The 19703-nt window shown below is 43.3% G+C and overlaps 1 protein-coding gene across 1 annotated transcript in view; it reads left to right on the top strand.

Moving 5' to 3' along the window:
* The window catches only part of LOC115108713 (PEX5-related protein-like), a 112291-nt gene that overhangs the window by 32974 nt on the left and 59614 nt on the right, over nt 1-19703 (top strand). Inside the window, exon 3 of the mRNA XM_029633335.2 lies at nt 8216-8327. Coding sequence (XP_029489195.2) covers nt 8216-8327 — 112 coding nt within the window. The remainder of the gene's footprint in view (nt 1-8215; nt 8328-19703) is intronic.

The following is a 19703-nucleotide window of genomic DNA, read 5'->3' on the forward strand; positions in this document are numbered from 1 at the left end:
GTTGTGCAGACTCAGGTTAATTGTTATTTGTATAAATATGCAGATTTAAAGAGGAGTTCGTAATTAGCTTTCTAATGATTATGAACTTTTCGTCAGCAAAGTTCATGAATTTATCACTGCTGAAGTGAAAGCCATCCTCTCTTGGGGAATGCTGCTTTTTAGTTAGCTTTGCGACAGTATCAAAATACATTTTGGATTGTTCTTATTCTCCTCAACTAAGTTGGAAAAATAGAATGATCTCTTCAGATAACCCGAGATCAGGTTACAGTGGGTCCGCTCTACAACGTGCTCCCTCTCATAGGGGGGGGGGGGAGAGCGGGAAGTCGGCTGTTTTATCATATAATACGCTGCCCCTATGTTCTGTAGTGTTCGAGGTTGGAATGTAAACTGTGGAACACAGAGAGACCCTTGGACATTAAATGTTAATAATTAAACAATATTTATATTTTTGAGAATGTGGGAGTTGTCCATGGACACTTACGGGACAGTCATGACGAGTGTCTTTCATTTGGTGATCTCAAGAAGGACAGGAAACCCACATTACTGTATCTCTATCTGCCCCTGAACAGGCAGTTAACCCACTGTTCCCAGGCCGTCATCGAAAATAAGAATGTGTTCTTAACTGACTTGCCTGGTTAAATAAAGGTAAAATTAAATTTGTGTATACTTTTCAATTATCAGATTTACGTCTAGATGTTGGATAAAATGAATGAGTAAATATGAATGTATTTGTGAAAAGATGTAATGTGATGTTAGACTTCTACATGAGAGTATTGATGTTCATATAAAGTTGAACTAGTCATTGGCCATGCCCGTGTGAGGCCAGACATTACATCAGGCTTATGGCATCGCCCCTTTTTCCACAGGGTATAAAACCCACTTCCTACAAAATGTACATTAAGTCAGAGAACGTCGGGAGTCCCCACGTTGGAATGGCTACAATTCTATAGACCATTAGACTAGAAAACATGGAGCTGTCGGTACATGTTGAAAACTCTATAACCCCAGAAGACCAGACAGTGTGTAGTGTTGGCTACACACCTGGAAATGGTTAAACTCTGAGACTATCGATCACTACAGAATAAGAGCAAATCCTAGACGTAGAATTACTAGTCTGCAGCTGGAAATTACGTAAGTCTAGTACGAGAATACCGACAACAGCAGAATCATCTATTCGATGCAACGACCATCTGTATGCCTGATGTATCCATTACAACAGACAGTATCCAGAGCCGCTGAGAAAGTGACAACTACGAAAGACATTGTGACTTCTGGGGAAGTTAAACAGAGACACTGATGAACTGACTCCTCAGCAGTCAGACCGGTGATTCCAGCAGAGAAGACAATAACGACATACGGGCATAAATATATACATTGCAATTGTTCTCAAATGAGCGACCGTTCATGTGCAAAGGATTAGCATTTCAATGAATATAATTATCAACTGTGTGTAGTGAATCCATTTAGTCTTTCCCGCTCTTATCTGTCCCCACCCCTTTCCATTGTCTACCAAGCTATCATACCAGTTTAGCCCACTAGGGACTTATCAATGCATTGTGTATATCTACTGTTTGTTTGTTGTGTACTTCTGTGATTAGTTATTTTTTTAATCTGTTATGTTACCAGGTAAGTTGACTAAGAACACATTCTCATTTACAGCAACAACCTGGGGAATAGTTACAGGGGAGAGGAGGGGGATGAATGAGCCAATTGTAAACTGAGGATTATTAGGTGACCGTAATGGTTTGAGGGCCAGATTGGGAATTTAGCCAGGACACCGGGGTTAACACACCTACTCTTACAATAAGTGCCATGGGATCATTAATGACCTCAGAGAGTCAGGAAACCCATTTAACATCCCATCTGAAAGACAGAACCCTACACAGTGCAGTGTCCTCCAATCACTGCCTTGGGGAATTGGGATACTGGCCCTCCAACACAACTTCCAGCAGCATCTGGTCTCGCATCCAGGGACTGACCAGGACGAACCCTGCTTAGCTTCAGAAGCAAGCCAGCAGTGGTATGCAGGGTGGTATGCTGCTGACTAAATTAGTTAGTAGATAAATAATTAAGCCAATTTGTATATCGCCGATTCCTCATTTAGGCTAGTGTTCGTGCAGATATCCAAGGGTTTGTGACCTTCAGTAATGAGAACTGATGAGGTAGTAATGATACATTAATAGAAGACTAATCGATACGATATGAAAATATCTGAAGAGTCAAGTCGGGAAATAGAGACTATATAAACATTTTCCCGTGGTACCCCGACTTCCTAGTTAATTCAAGTTTACATGATTAGTTTAATCACGTAATAATAATTACACATAGATAAATGATTTGATAAAATAACAGTCTTCACATTTAATGATAGTCACAGACACGACAACACTATGGATGCAAGGATTAACCATCCATGATATAACAATTTTAGTTGTAACCTTGTTTTTAAGCTATACAGTGGTTGTTTACATTTACTTTGTTCACAAACATTGGAGTAAAACAAGCTTATTTTGGGTTTTGATGAGGTATGACAGTTGATCTAAGCTCATGAGGCATTCATACCTTGTATTCTTCAATAATGAATGCTTACATATAATTTGCCTGGCTACCCAGATTACGGCCAAAGCTACACCACGCCCACAGAGTTAGTTTCTTCTCCTCAATGAGTCTAGCTCTTAGTACCTCCCCGAACATTCACAGAAAGCTCAACATGAAAACAGCTAATTAATTTGCTGTGTTTTTTTTGTAAGACCCTGCAGTCCTTCTCTCAGTGCTTCTCAAAGCCATCACTTGTCATTAGCTGGTCCCCTTAATACTTCCCATTAATGTCAGCAATCTTTTTATATTTGTGCCAGAAGTGAGGCACATTTTGTAATAGAATACAGCGGAAATTATCTAATTAAGTGGCAGGGGCCCTAAAAGACCTCCGAAATGATTTGCTTCTCTCATTAAGGGCCCATTTTGCTGACAATTATACAGCAGGATGTTACGCTTTGAGGTTTGGAGGATGAAATGAAGTGAGGAATTCAATTCCTTCATAAAACAATCGATCATGACTTTTGGCTGGAGGTGCCTCCATGCAACACTTAGCAATTACAGTTCCAGTATCTTGGAACTCAAATTGTTCTCCCCAAGCAAACATACAATGTATTCACACTGGCATTCCTCATAACTGTTTGACAACCTATTATATGATAATGTACACATTGTCTTAAAACAACATAGTACAGTACAAAATTATAGGATACAAGATTATTATTCAAGCTCAATAACATGCCTAAAAAGACAGCTAATACTGTAGCTCTTTCTCTCTGCACTAAATCAACAACAGCAGAGGGTGAAGTGAGGTAACTTCAAACTGTCTTTCTTGGAAATAAACAAAGTTAGTTTAGTCTCAGCGTAGGATAAAACACTAATAAACTCCAATTAAGTAAACTGAGCCAGCATTTTCAGGGTGCTGCAGATTCAGAACACTCCCACAGTTAGTCATTCACAGACAATCACATTCATATTTATCTTGTATACTGAATTGATTTATTACACCTTTATTTAACCAGGTAGGAAAGTTGAGAACAAGTTCTCATTTACAATTGCGACCTGGCCAAGATAAAGCAAAGCAGTTCGACACATACAACAACAGATTTAACAGAGTTAAGAGAGTCGGTGCAAGAATTGAACCCTGTGGCACCCCCATAGAGACTGCCAGAGTCCCGGACAACAGACCCTCCGATTTGACACACTGAACTTTATCAGGGAAGTAGTTGGTGAACCAGGCGAGGCAATCATTTGAGAAAACAAGGCTGTCGAGTCTGCCGATGAGGATGTGGTGATTGACAGAGTCGAAAGCCTTGGCCAGGTTAATGAATACGGCTGCACAGTATTGTTTCTTATCGATGGCGGTTAAGATATCGTTTAGGCCCTTGAGAGTGGCTGAGGTGCACCCATGACCAGCTCTGAAACCAGATTGCATAGCGGAGAAGGTATGGTGGGATTCGAAATGGTCGGTAATCGGTTTGTTGACATGGCTTTCGAAGACTTTAGAAAGGCAGGGTAGGATAGATATAGGTCTGTAGCAGTTTGGGTCAAGAGTGTCCCCCCCTTTGAAGAGGGGGATGACCGCAGCTTCTTTCCAATCTTTGGGAATCTCAGACGACACGAAAGAGAGGTTGAACAGGCTAGTAATAGGGGTGGAAATTTTAGAAAGAAAGGGCCCAGATTGTCTAGCCCGGCTGATTTGTAGGGGTCCAGATTTCGCAGCTCTTTCAGAACATCAGCTGACTGTATTTGGGAGAAGAAGAGCTGGGAAGGCTTGGGCGAGTTGCTGTGGGGGGTGCAGTGCTGTTGACTGGGGTAGGGGTAGCCAGGTGGAAAGCATGGCCAGCCGTAGAAAAATGCTTATTGAAATTCTCAATTATAGTGGATTTATCGGTGGTGACAGTGTTTCCTATCTTCAGTGCAGTGGATAGCTGGGAGGAGGTGTTCTTATTCTCCATGGACTTTACAGAGTCCCAGAACTTTTTTGGAGTTTGTGTTGCAGGAAGCAAACTTCTGCTTGATAAAAGCTAGCTTTGGCTTTTCTAATTGCCTGTGTATGTTGGTTTCTAGCTTCCCTGTAAAGTTGCATATCACAAGGGGCTGTTCGATGCTAATGCAGAACGCCATAGGATGTCTTTGTGTTGGTTAAGGGCAGTCAGGTCTGTTCCTGGTTCTAAATTTCTTGAATGGGGCATGCTTATTTAAGATGGTGAGGAAGGCATTTAAAAAAAACAGGCATCCTCTACTGACGGGATGAGATCAATATCCTTCCGGCCAGGTCGATTAGAAAGGCCTGCTCGCTGAAGTGTTTCAGGGAGCGTTTTGACAATGATGAGTGGACGTCATTTGACCGCTGAGATCTTGGTTAAAAACAGCAGAGGTGTGTTTAGAGGGCAAGTTGGTGAGGATGATATCTATGAGGGTGCCTGTGTTTACGGCTTTGGGGTGGTACCTGGTAGGTTCATTGATCATTTGTGTGAGATTGAAGGCCACAAGCTTAGATTGTAGGATTGCTGGGGTGTTAAGCATGTTCCAGTTTAGGTCACCTAGAAGCACGAGCTCTGAAGATAGATTGGACAATGAGTTAACATATGGTGTCCAGAGCACAGCTGGGGGCAGAGGGTGGTCTATAGCAGGCGTCAACGGTGAGAGACTTGTTTTTAGAGAGGTGGATATTTTAAAAGTAGAAGTTCAAATTGTTTGGGTACAGACCTGGATAGTAGGACTGAACTCTGCGGGCTATCGTTGCAGTAGATTGCAACACCGCCCCCTTTGGCCGTTCTATCTTGTCTTTAAATGGGATGAAAATTTCAGAATTTTTGGTGGTCTTCCTACGCCAGGATTCAGACACGGCTAGAACATCCGGGTTGGCAGAGTGTGCTAAAGTAGTGAATAAAACAAACTTAGGGAGGAGGCTTCTAATGTTAACATGTATGAAACCAAGGCTATTACGGTTATAGAAGTCATCAAAAGAGAGCACCTGGGGAATAGGAGTGGAGCTAGGCACTGCAGGGCCTGGATTCACCTCTACATCACCAGAGGAACAGAGGAGGAGTAGGATAAGGGTACGGCTAAAAGCTATGAGAATTGGTCGTCTAGAACGTCTGGAACAGAGAGTAAAAGGAGGTTTCTGGGGGCAATAAAATAGCTTCAATGTATAATGTACAGACAAAAGTATGGTAGGATGTGAATACAGTGGAGGTAAACCTAGGTATTGAGTGATGATGAGAGAGATATTGTCTCTAGAAACATCATTGAAACCAGGTGATGTCATCGCATGTGTGGGTGGTGGAACTGAAAGGTTGGATAAGGTTTAGTGAGCAGGGCTAGAGGCTCTACAGTGAAATAAGCCAATAAACACTAACCAGAACAGCAATGGACAAGGCATATTGACATTAAGGAGAGGCATGCTTAGTCGAGTGATCATAAGGGTCCAGTGAGTAGTGAGGTTGGTTGGGGTCACGGCGATTCAGACAGCTAGCCGGGCCATCAGTAGCAAGCTAGCATAGGATGGAGGTCTGTTTTTAGCCACCTCGTGCGTTTCCGTCGGTAGATTAGTGGGGTTCCGTGTGGTAGAGGGGATCAATCCAATTGGCAAAATAGATATAGTTATAGTGACCCAAGAAAAATTGTCAGATTGACCTATTCAGATAGCTGTCTTATCGGCTGCTAACGATTAGAGGGCCGCAGATGGGCGTTCAGGTAACGTCGCGACGGAGTGGCCAGTTGGATAACTCCCTCGGGCAGATAACGTCAGTAATCCAGTCGTGAAGGCCCGGTGGGGCTCCGCATTGGCAGCAAAACGGGTCCGGATACGTGATTGTAGCCCAGGAGTGGCTGATGGAACTCTTCAGCTGGCTAGCTCCGGAATAATTTATGTTTGCTCCGGGATCGACATAAGCCAATAGTCACACGGATAGCAGCTAGCTAGCTGCAAGATCCAGGTGTAAATGTCCAGAGCTTGCGATTGAAATCAGTGGATATGGAGAGAAAAATAGGTTCTGGTCTGAGTCGCATTGTACAAAACGGGTGATCGATTTTCGAGCTAAAGGATAGCTGATGACCACAATCCGTGGTTAGCTGAATACTAACGTTAGCCAGTAAACTGGCTAGCTTCTGGCTAGCTTCTATTGTGGATTTCAGATTTGAGGTAAAAACACTTTTTTTTTTAAATTGGCAAGGCGGGTTGCAGGAGAGTGTTTTGAAGAAAGGTGTAAATTATATATATATATATATATATATATATATATATATATATATATGGGACACGACAAGACGAGGACAAAGGACGTCTGACTGCTATGCCATCTTGACAAATATCTTCGTCAGAGTTGAGCTATTATTCACACAAGTTTACAGGAAATCGATTTTCGTGTCATTCTGAAAGGGAGACAAAAGTCCGCACTGAGAAAATTGTCTATTGATCTACAAAAGTACTTGTAATCGTCATACAATTTTCTGTGAGATACCGTACAGTACAAAAAATGCTGAGTAAGGAGGACCATGTCTTTGTCAGCTAGCCTATTGTCCCAAATTGACAAGTGAAGAATAAGACTAATTCTGAAATATGCTGAGATGCAGCTAATCAGTTTCCCAATTTAGCAATTATTGGTGGGGTAAAAGTGTTTTTTTTCTTTCAATTTGGCTTGAAGTGGCTAATAACCAGCCACATGATTAATTCCAAGAAGATACAGTTGCATCAATGTTAGCTCGAGCACATACGGACGGGTCATGAAACCGTGGGCAGCGCCTTTCATATCAAGCGTATTGTATGGCAGGCTGAGGGCAACTTCATAGCTTGTAATACATTCTTTAGTGCCTTCATTAAGATTTTGCATGCAAACACAACTCTGGAGAGCAAGGATGGAAAATGCCATGTTTCCTCTCCGACAACATTGTGTACACATGGCACAAGCAGAAAATAACGATGGTGGGGCCATTTTTATCAAACCAAATCCATACTTTCAATCTGCTTTGTCACTAGAGCACAGGGTGGCAAATGGGCCAGTTAAACATGTGGCAACTACTTCAGGGTAATGATAATGGATGGGATGTGACATATGCCACATCAGTGTTGGCAAATCTACAGCGACAGCCCAAGGATGCCTCACAGGCAAGGTGATTAGCTTTAGCATGGGTTTGGGAAGTGAGGTAAACAACTGCTAATGGCTTAGCAATTACACTTGGGGACACACACACACCGTAAATCTCCGCCTCTGCCAAGGCTGGCTAAATGGACACTGGGAGAGGCAGATGATGGATTCACAGAGCTAGCACTCAACTGAGCTGTGGGTCCTCAGGGGAAAAACAGAACACCCATGAACTGGTGGGGGGGATGGGGAGGATTGGTGGGTCACATAAGATCATGTCATCACTTTGTTTGAATTACATTTTTTTTTAAACAGAGGATCACTACAAAGTGCAGAGTGGATACAGTTCATAACAAAAAATACATCTGTCAAATGAAGTGGACATCAGAGTGGCTGGGTCAAATAGAGTGGCATGTTTCTGTGTGTGTGTCTGTGCAGGTGTGTTGGGGGGAGGGCAAACAATACACCGTTTCTAAGGCCACACATCACCACATGTTATAACTTCTGGGTCACGTTGTCATTTCCAAGAGAAGGGTCAAAGGGGCATGTTGTGTCTGAGTTTGATCAGTGTTGTCTGCTTGCAATTCCAGCTGGTGAGTGAGCAACAAGAGAGCCGCCCCCTGCTAAGCCCCTCCATCGACGACTTTCTCTTTGAGACCAAGTGCGATGGAGCTGCCCGCCCAGTGACTTCAAACACAGCAGGTACCTCCACTGACCTCCCACTCCTCTCTGTCTACCCAGCCCCGACGGCTGCAGTCACACCTTCATGCATTAGTCATTGGCATTTCATAACACTATGACATAACACTGTAACCTATTTCAGACAGAAAACAGGGTGTCACCTGTAAAACCAACAAAGGCCATGTTTATATGACTCCCTTTCAAACAGCCCCTTATTTACCACTTTCTTATAGGTAACATGTCAGGACCCGGTTACGAACCCGGGTCTCCGGAGTGAGAAACAGTCACTTAACCAACTGAGCCACGAATAGTCGGCAGAACCCAGATGATGAGGCAGACACAGCAGTACTTGAGACGGTGTATTTAATGTAGTAAAAAGTGAAGTCCTTCAGGAACACATGTAACTCCACAACCTCAAAAGGAATTCCACAAGAACAAAGGTAATCCTCCAAGACAAAAAAGGTAAATCCACAAGGTGGTAGGTATAGCACAAAAAGCCTCAAAAGATACTCAAAAATAAATAAACAAGAACAAAAAACAGAATTCCACAAGAGCGTCCACCGGGATCAACAAGAGTTAACAGAATACTAGGGCTGGGTGCTAACATACAAACACAGAGCAAAGGACTGAGGAAAACAAAGGGTTTAAATACAATCAGGGGAAACGAGGCACAGGTGCAAATAATAATGGGGATCAAGGGAAAACAAAAGGTCAAAAGGCACAATGGGGGCATCTAGTGACCAAAAACCGGAACAACCCTGGCCAAATCCTGACATAACATGATGATAACTCAGGTTTTTAACTTTAAAATGCATGCCAAATGGAAACCAATGATTGCAAAGTTATACCATACATCTCTGTGCCCAAGGCCTCTGATTGGCTGAATACCCGGGGTGCAGAATGGTTGGAGTTTTGAATAAAGCAGCATGACAGAAATATGATGCCAAGTTTTCAAGTTCAAGTTTCTTTAATAAGATACAGTGCCTTCACTAAACCTAGTCCTAACCTTAACCCATATCCTAACCCTAAACCTAACCCTAACCTTATTAGCCAGTTGCTTATCAACAGATAATCTACAGTACAGATGGTCATACTATCTACAGTGCCTTCAGAAAGTATTCACACCCCTTGATGTTTTCCAAATGTTGTTGTGTTACAGCCTGAATTTAAAATTGATTAGATTGAGTTTTTTTGCCACTGGCCTACACGCAATACCCCATAATGTCAAAGTGGAATTATACTGAAAAAAAATATATATAATATATAAAACGCAACATTCAAAGTGTTGGTCCCATGTTTCATGAGCTGAAATAAAATATCCCAGATATTATCCACACACACAGAAAGCGTATTTCTCAAAAAATGTTGGCACATCCCTGTTTAATGAGCATTTCTCGTTTGCCGAGATAATCCATCCACCTGGCAGGTGTGGCATGTCAAGAAGCTGATTAAACAGCATGATCATCACACAGGTGCTGGGGACAATAAAAGGCCACTCTAAAATGTACATTTTGTCACCCAACAAATGTCATAGATGTCTCAAGTTTTGAGGGAGCATGCAATTGGCACGCTGACTGTAGGAATGTTGACTAGAGCTGTTGACTGATAATGTAATGTTAATTTCCCTACCATAAGCTACTCCAACGTCATTTTAGAGAATTTGTTGGTACGGCCAACTGGCCTCAACTGCAGACCACATGTAACCACGTCAGCCGAGACAGCTGATGAAAGTATTTAGTCTGTAATAGAGCCCTTTTGTGGGGGGGGGAAATCATTCTGATGACTGTGCCTGCCTCCAAAGTGGGTGGGCCTAGTCATGTGAAATCCATAGATAAGGGCCTAATAAATTTATTTCAATTGACTGATTTCCTTATAGGAACTGTAACACAGTAAAATCTTTGAAATTGTTGTATGTTGCATTCATATTTTTGTTCAGTATATGTTTTTTGGAAATGTTAACAAATTAATAAAACATTTAGTCAATAGGTATTCAACCCCTTTGCTATGGCAAGCCTAAATAAGTTCAGGAGTAAATGTTTGCTTAACAAGTCACAGAGTAAGTTGCATGGACTCACTCTGTGTGCAATAAGTAATTTAATTAATATGATTTTGAATGACTACCATCTCTGTACCCCGCACATAAAATGATCTGTAAGGTCCCTCAGTTGAGCAGTGAATTTCAAACACAGATTCAACCACAAAGACCAGGGAGGTTTTCTAATACCTCGCAAAGATGGACAGCTATTGGTAGATGGGTAAAAAAACAAAAAAAACAGAGATGGAATATTCCTTTGAGCATAGTGAAGTTATAAATTACACTTTGGATGGTGTATCAATACACCCTGTCACTTCAAAGATACAGGCTTCCTTCCTAATTCACTTGCCGGAGAGGAAAGAAACTGCTCAGGGATTTCACCACGAGGCGGTCGGTGACATCACTACAGATCCAGGTTCAATCCCGGTCTATGTCACAGCCGGCCGCCACAGGGAGACCCATCAGGCGATTGGCCCAGCGTCATCTGGGTTAGGGGAGGGTTTGGCCGGCTGGGATGTCCTTGTCCCATCGCGCTCTAACGACTCCTTGTGATGGCTGGGCACATGCACGCTGACTCTACGGTGTTTCCTCTGACACATTGGTGCGAGCAGTGTGTCAAGAGTAGTGTGGCTTGGCGTGGTCGTGTTTCGGAGGACGCATAGCTCTCGACATTCGCCTCTCCCGAGTTCGTACAGGAGTTGCAGCGATGGGGCAAGACTGAAACTACCAACTGGATATCATGACATTTGGGCGAAAAAGGGGGGAAAAGTAGTTTAATAGCTTTGATAGGAGAAAACTGAGAATGTATCAACATTGTAGTTACTCCTCAACAATGAAAAGAAGAAAGCCTGTATCCTGTTTGTGTGACCGATGTGAAATGGCTAGCTAGTTAGCGGTGGTACGCGCTAATAGCATTTCGATCGGTGATGTCACTCGTTCTGAGACCTTGAAGTAGTGATTCCCCTTGCTCTGCAAGAGCCGTGGCTTTTGTGGCGCGATGGGTAACGATGCTTCGTGAGTGACTGTGGTTGATGTGTGCAGAGGGTCCCTGGTTCGAGCCCTGGTTGGGGCGAGGAGAGGGACGGAAGCTATACTGTTACATTTGCAACATTGCACAAAAGTAATACTGCAAAAAATGTGGCAAAGCATTTCAATTTTTGTCCTGTATACAAAGCGTTATGTTTTGCAGAAGAAAGAGACATATAGGGGACGTAGGTCTGGGTGCCTTGTAAGGATCTGATGGCGAGTGGGTACTCTGTCTCTAACATCGATCTTATTAGCCAATGTACAATCATTGGATAATAAAATAGACGAACTGCGAGCACGTATATCCAACCAACGGCACATTAAAAACTGTAATATCTTATGTTTCACAGAGTCGTGGCTGAACGACGACCTGAAAAACATACAGCTGGTGGGTTTTATGCTTTTTCGGCAGGATAGAACAGCAAGACGGTCTGTGTATATTTGTAAACAGCTGGTGCACAAAATGTAAGGAAGTCTTGAGGTTTTGCTCGGCTGAGGTAGAGTATCTCATAACAAGCTGTAAACCACACTATTTACCAAGACAGGTTTCATCTATATTCTTCGTAGCTGTCTATTTACCACCACAAACCGATGCTGGCACTAAGACCGCCTTCAATGAGCTTTATACGGCCATAAGCAAACAGGACTACGCTCATCCAGATGGGGCGTTCCTAGTGGCCGGGGACTTTAATGCAGGGAAACTTAAATCCATTTTGCCTCATTTCTTCCAGCATGTTAAATGTGAACCAGAGGGGGAAAAAACTATAGACCACCTTTACTCCACACACAGAGACGCGTACAAAGCTCTCCCTCACCCTCCATTTAGCAAATCTGACCATAATTATATCCTCCTGATTCCTGCTTACAAACAAAAACTAAAGCAGAAAAGCACCAGTGACTCGGTCAATAAAAAAGTGGTCAGACAGAGCAGACGCTAAACTACAGGACTGTTTTAATAGCAAAGACTGGAATATGTTCCGGGATTCTTCCGATGGCATTGAGGAGTACACCAAATCAATCGGCCAACAGCTCCGCCCCCCCCCCCCCCCCGCAGCTACTCGCCCAAGCCTCTCCAGGTTCTCCTTTACCCAAATCCAGATAGCAGATGTTCTGAAAGAGCTGCAAAACCTGGACCCGTACAAATCAGCTGGGCTTGACAATCTGGACCCTCTATTTCTGAAACTATCCGCCGCCATTGTCGCAACCCCTATTACCAGCCTGTTCAACCTCTTTCATATCGTCTGAGATCCACAAGGATTGGAAAGCTGCCGCAGTCATCCCCCTCTTCAGAGGGGGAGACACCCTGGACCCAAACTGTTACAGACCTATATCCATCCTGCCCTGCCTATCTAAGGTCTTCGAAAGCCAAGTCAACAAACAGGTCACTGACCATCTCGAATCCCACCGTACCTTCTACGCTGTGCAATCTGGTTTCCAAGCCGGTCACGGGTGCACCTCAGCCACGCTCAAGGTACTAAACGATATCATAACCGCCATCGATAAAAGACAGTACTGTGCAGCCGTCTTCACCGACCTTGCCAAGGCTTTCGACTCTGTCAATCACCATATTCTTATCGGCAGACTCAGTAGCCTCGGTTTTTCTGATGACTGCCTTGCCTGGTTCACCAACTACTTTGCAGACAGAGTTCAGTGTGTCAAATCGGAGGGCATGCTGTACGGTCCTCTGGCAGTCTCTATGGGGGTGCCACAGGGTTCAATTCTCGGGCCGACTCTTTTCTCTGTATATATCAAAAGATGTTACTCTTGCTGCGGGCGATTCCCTGATCCATCTCTACGCCGACGACACCATTCTGTATACTTCCGGCCCGTCCTTGGACACTGTGCTATCTAACCTCCAAACGAGCTTCAATGCCATACAACACTCCTTCTGTGGCCTCCAACTGCTCTTAAACGCTAGTAAAACCAAATGCATGCTTTTCAACCGTTCGCTGCCGGCACCCGCACGCCCGACTAGCATCACCACCCTGGATGGTTCCGACCTAGAATATGTGGACATCTATAAGTACCTAGGTGTTTGGCTAGACTGTAAACTCTCCTTCCAGACTCATATCAAACATCTCCAATCTAAAATCAAATCTAGAGTCGGCTTTCTATTCCGCAACAAAGCCTCCTTCACTCACGCCGCCAAACTTACCCTAGTAAAACTGATTATCCTACCGATCCTCGACTTCGGCGATGTCATCTACAAAATAGCTTCCAACACTCTACTCAGCAAACCGGATGCAGTTTATGACAGTGCCATCCGTTTTTTTACTAAAGCACCTTATACCACCCACCACTGTGACCTGTATGCTCTAGTCGGCTGGCCCTCGCTACATATTTGTCGCCAGACCCACTGGCTCCAGGTCATCTACAAGTCCATGCTAGGTAAAGCTCTGCCTTATCTCAGTTCACTGGTCGCGATGGCAACTGTTACGGATACAGTTATCCTGTGTGTGTGTGTATCCTGTGTGTGTGTTTCTTTTCTCTCCTTCTCCCCTCACAGGTGAAAATCATCACTCCCCAATCAGTCAACAATCAATCATCAATCAGAAGACACACCTCCTCCTACTTCCTACCCTATCACAGTTCCTTCCCCATGGTTTAAAAACCCCATCATTTGTTTGTTCGAGCTCAATCTCTAGCTCAATCTCTCTGTAAATGCCATGTCCGTAGGTCTCTGTGTTTCACTCTCGCTTTGTGTCTTAACCTCTCTTTTGTTTAACCTCTTACCTCTACCTGGGACGCTTGCGTCCCAACTAGAGCTCTGGAAATGCAAATGCACTACGCTAAATGCTAATAGTATTAGTTAAAACTCAAAAGTTCATTAAAATACACATGCAGGGTATCAAATTAAAGCTACACTCGTTGTGAATCCAGGCAACAAGTCAGATTTTTAAAATGCTTTTCGGCGACAGCATGAGAAGCTATTATCTGATAGCATGCACCAATACACTACAACAGAAAAGCACAGCAGGGGACGTAAACAAAATAATTAGCATTTCGGCGTTACACAAACCGCACAATAAAATAGAAAACAGTCATTACCTTTCACCATCTTCTTTGTTGGCACTCCTAGATGTCCCATAAACACTATTGGGTCTTTATTTCGATTAAATCGGGCCATATAAAGCCAAGATATCGTTATATGTAGACTGTGTGATAAACGAAAAAAAAACAGCGATTTCACAACGTAACGTCATTTTTAAAATTCAAAAAGTAGACGATAAACTTTCACAAAACACTTCGAAATACGTTTGTAATGCTACTTTAGGTATTAGTAAACGTTAATAAGCGATAAAAATCATCCGTAGGCGATGTACATATCATTAGCTGTCGTCTTGGAAAAAATTTCAGGAGAGAGCTCTTCCGGAATGATCTGGGCGGAGACCGGAGGTACGTCGTGCCCCTCTTTCGGTTCAACCAAGAATCAAAGAGGATTCAATTCACAAGATACTCGACAACATGGGGATGCTGTGGGAGTTGAATGCTCGGTCTTATCTAATTCGGCTCACTGTTAACAATTGCGGTAGTGGCGCAAGGATATTTATTTCCATTTTCTGTGATCAGGTTTTCCTGCGCTTTCCGATGTAACGCACGTTATGTAATAGCCACAGTCGTGATTTAACCAGTTTTAAAAACGTCCGAGGGTTTCCTATACACACATTCTAACCATATGAACGTACTATATTCCTGGCATGAGTAGCAGGGCGCTGAAATGTTGCGCGATTTTTAACAAAATGTTCAAAAAAGTAGAGGGTCGACTGAAGAGGTTAAGCACCTCCATAGCACTTTGTCATCACCTGTGAGTATTGTTTTTGGTTATGGTGTTTGTTTGTTGCTGGTGGGAAAAGGGGGAAACCAAGACAAGTCGCCCATGGGCATACACTACCCGTAGGTGAACTTTGTTAAACACACTAGTTAGAACTGGGCGGACCACCCACTGTATTTTTGGTTAGTTAGTTAGCTGTTGTTAAAGTAGGCTAGTCTAGCTTAGGGGTGTTTTTGAATACTTATTGTTTCTTTCCTTGGGTCCAGCTCAGCCCCTTTTCCTGCTCCCCCCATTACCGTGTGTTTATAAATAAACCTGGAGTTTGACGGTAGATTTCTGTTGTCGTGGTTATTTCGTTCACACTTTTACTTTGTCACAATAATAATTTGCTTGAGTTATGTTACGGGTCTCATTACCATCCCCCCTAGACTGTCGGGCCAAAAGGGATTCGTAACAGCAACACCCACCCGTAGCATGTGCTCCAGCAGGTGTATCTCACTGATCATCCCTAAAGCCAACACCTCATTTGGCCACCTTTCGTTCCAGTTCTCTGCTGCCTGTGACTGGAACGAATTGCAAAAATCGCCGAAGTTGGAGACTTTTATCTACCTCACCAATTTCAAACATCTGCTATCTGAGCAGCTAACCGATCGCTGCAGCTGTACATAGTCTATCGATAAATAGCCCACCCAATTTTACCTACCTCATCCCCATACTGTTTTTATTTATTCACTTTTCTGCTCTTTTGCATACCAATATCTCTACCTGTACATGACCATCTGATCATTTATCACTCCAGTGTTAATCTGCAAAATTGTAATTATTCGCCTACCTCCTCATGCGTTTTGCACACAATGTATATAGACTCTCTTTTTTTTACTGTGTTATTGACTTGTTAATTGTTTACTCCATGTGTAACTCTGTGTTGTCTGTTCACACTGCTATGCTTTATCTTGGCCAGGTCGCAGTTGCAAATGAGAACTTGTTCTCAACTAGCATACCTGGTTAAATAAAGGTGAAATAAAAACATTTTAAAAATAAATTAAAAATAACTGGCTTCATCAATAAGTACATTGATAACGTCGTCCCCACAGTGACTGTACGTACATACCCCAACCAGAAGCCATGGATTACAGGCAACATCCGCACTGCGCTAAAGGGTAGAGCTGCTGCTTTCAAGGAGCGGGACTCTAACACAGAAGCTTATAAGAAATCCCACTATGCCCTCCGACGAACCATCAAACAGGCAAAGTGTCAATACAGGACTAAGATCGAAACATACTACACCGGCTCCGACGCTCGTCGGATGTGGCAGGGCTTGCAAACTATTACAGACTACAAAGGGAAGCACAGCCGCGAGCTGCCCAGTGACACAAGCCTACCAGATGAGCTGAATTACGTCTATGCTCACTTCGAGGCAAGCAACAGTGAAAGATGCATGAGAGCATCAGCTGTTCCGGACGACTGTGTGATCAAGCTCTCCGTAGCCGATGTGAGTAAGACCATTAAACAGGTCAACATTCACAAGGCCACAGGGCCAGATGGATAACCAGGACGTGTACTCAGAGCATGCGCGGACCAACTGGCAAGTGTCTAAACTGACTTTTTCAACGTTTCCCTGACTCAAGTCTGTAATACCAACATGTTTCAAGCAGACCACCATAGTCCCTGTGCCCAAGAACACTAAAGGTAACCTGCCTAAATGACTACCTACCTGTAGCACTCACGTCTGTAGCCATGAAGTGCTTTGAAAGGCTGGTCATGGCTCAAATCAGCACCATTATCCCAGAAACCCTAGACCCACTCCAATTTGCATACCACCCCAGCAGATCCACAGATGATGCAATCTCTATTGCACTCCACACTGCCCTTTCCCACCAGGACAAAGGAACACCTATGTGAAAATGCTATTCATTGACTACAGCTCAGTGTTCAACATATTGCCCTCAAAGCGCATCACTAAACTAAGGACCCTAGGACTAAACACAGGGTAGGTAACAACACACGCCCCTCAGGGGTGTGTGCTCAGTCCCCTCCTGTACTCCATGTTCCCTCATGACTGCATGGCCAGGCACGACTCCAACACCACCATTAAGTTTGCTGATGACATAACATTGGTAGGCCTGATCACCAACAATGATGAGACAGCCTCAACGTGATCAAGACATGGAGATGATTGTGGCACGTCCCCCATTCACATCGACGGGGATGTAGTGGAGCAGGTTGAAAGCTTCAAGATCCTTGGTGTCTACATCACTGTCATGACTCTCCTGTGACGTTCCAAAGGATCAGGTTACAGTGGATCAGCTCTACAGTGCTCTCTCTCTCCTGCAGGGGAGGGTTTTATGACAACTCACTTGATCGTAAACTATAGGCAGCAGACGATTCCTTTTTGTGTCTAAATTGGGTGATCCGAATGTCTGTGTGCCTTGAAGTGTTTACTGTCCAAGAACTTCAACATCAAACAATGGGCACTGGGACAATATATTTCATCCTCTGAATGTTGGCAATGATGAGAAATGGAATGTGAAAGATGAATGTCCATTTTGTGATGTCACTAAATGCTAAATGAAGATGTCATAATGAAAACATTAACTTTAAGGGTTTTCACAACATGTATATCATGTTTACATACTTTACGTTATATAGAAAATATCCAGTGTAAAGAGAATGTTTTTGTGACGATAAGATTGTGATTTTAGTTCTCTAACGAGATCATAGTAAATTGTGATACCTTGCCTCGTATCTGGACGTGCCCCAGGGAACCCAGAGAGTATGTCAGCATGACGTAAACACCCCCTTTTTACCCGAGGATATGAAGCATTTGAGTTAAGATTGAACATATCAGACTAGGATGACCAAGAACTGCAGCTGAGGTCTACGATTAGTCACAACCCCGAAACGCAGATGAGGTTGAAGAAGACAAAGGAACCTCTTAACAATCAATGCTACGGTTGAGTAGCTGTTCTCAGTACTGTATCTAAGAAGGTGAATTTAAGCATCTGGTTATTCTCTTCAAATCATTGTTCGTCTACATGGCTTTCATCACCACTCTGGGATCATCGACATGGCTGATTAGCCAGCCTCAGGAGACCACTCTTCCAGAATGAGTGCAAGTAAACAGACCACTAAGATGGACAGTGTGATATCTTGTGGTCAATCAGAGACTTACACCCGAGAACAAAGGAGAGGGCCATCCAAAGAACAAGGCCTTGAACCCTTATCACCAAGCGGAACCCGGCCCACGAAGGCCTGGGCCAAACAGAGATACCCGATGAAGACCTTAAATACGGAAATACATGTATTACTTCTTACCCGTAAGGGCGGCAGTTTGGGGCAAGGTATTAGGGCTAAACGAAGCGTAGCTTACAAATCTCTCTCTCTCTCATAACCTATTCCGTGTGTATGTACACCTGTTATCATTTAGCTTGTTAGTAAATAAATAATCAACTCAATTTGTGTGGTACGGAATGATCATTGAGACCCGGGTTTGTGCCGATTTACGGAGTCTACGATATTCAGAATGAGACTGATATGAAGGAATTACAAATTAATGACTGGTAGGATATCAATATATTCTTGAGTTAATTTGGGAAACGGTAATTAATTAAACAAACTTTTACCAGTGGTGCCCAAATTCCTAATGAGTTAATCGTTACATTATTAATTGAATCAAGTAATAATTAAACGTAGTGGGTAATTATTCGATAAATAGCACAATAATGATAGTTTATTAGTAATGTTGTGACATGACTATCATGGTCCAAACACACCAAGACAATCATGAAGAGGGCACGACAAAACCTATTCCCCCTCAGGAGACTGAAAAAAATTGGCATGGGTCCTCAGATCCTCAAAAAGTTATACAGCTGCACCAGAGAGCATCCTGACTGGTTGCATCACTGCCTGGTATGGCAACTGCTCGGCCTCCGACCGCAAGGCACTACAGGGGGTAGTGCATACGGCCCAGTACATCACTGGGGCCAAGCTTCCTGCCATCCAGGCTGTGTCAGAGGAAGGCCCTAAAAATTGTCAAAGACTCCAGCCACCTTAGTCATAGACTGTTCTCTCTGCTACCGCACGGCAAGTGGTACCGGAGCACCAAGTCTAAGTCCAAAAGGCTTCTAAACAGTTTCTACCCCCAAGCCATAAGACTCCTTAACGGCTAATCAAATGGCTACCCAGACTATTTGCATTGCCCCCCCCCCCTCTTTTACACTGCTGCCACACTCGGTTTATTATCTATGCATAGTCACTTTAACTCTACCTACAGTGCCTTGCGAAAGTATTCGGCCCCCTTGAACTTTGTGACCTTTTGCCACATTTCAGGCTTCAAACATAAAGATATAAAACTGTATTTTTTTGTGAAGAATCAACAACAAGTGGGACACAATCATGAAGTGGAACGACATTTATTGGATATTTCAAACTTTTTTAACAAATCAAAAACTGAAAAATTGGGCGTGCAAAATTATTCAGCCCCCGTAAGTTAATACTTTGTAGCGCCACCTTTTGCTGCGATTACAGCTGTAAGTCGCTTGGGGTATGTCTCTATCAGTTTTGC

Source organism: Oncorhynchus nerka, linkage group LG24 (genome assembly GCF_034236695.1).
Source record: "Oncorhynchus nerka isolate Pitt River linkage group LG24, Oner_Uvic_2.0, whole genome shotgun sequence".
Taxonomy (NCBI): Eukaryota; Metazoa; Chordata; class Actinopteri; order Salmoniformes; family Salmonidae; genus Oncorhynchus; species Oncorhynchus nerka.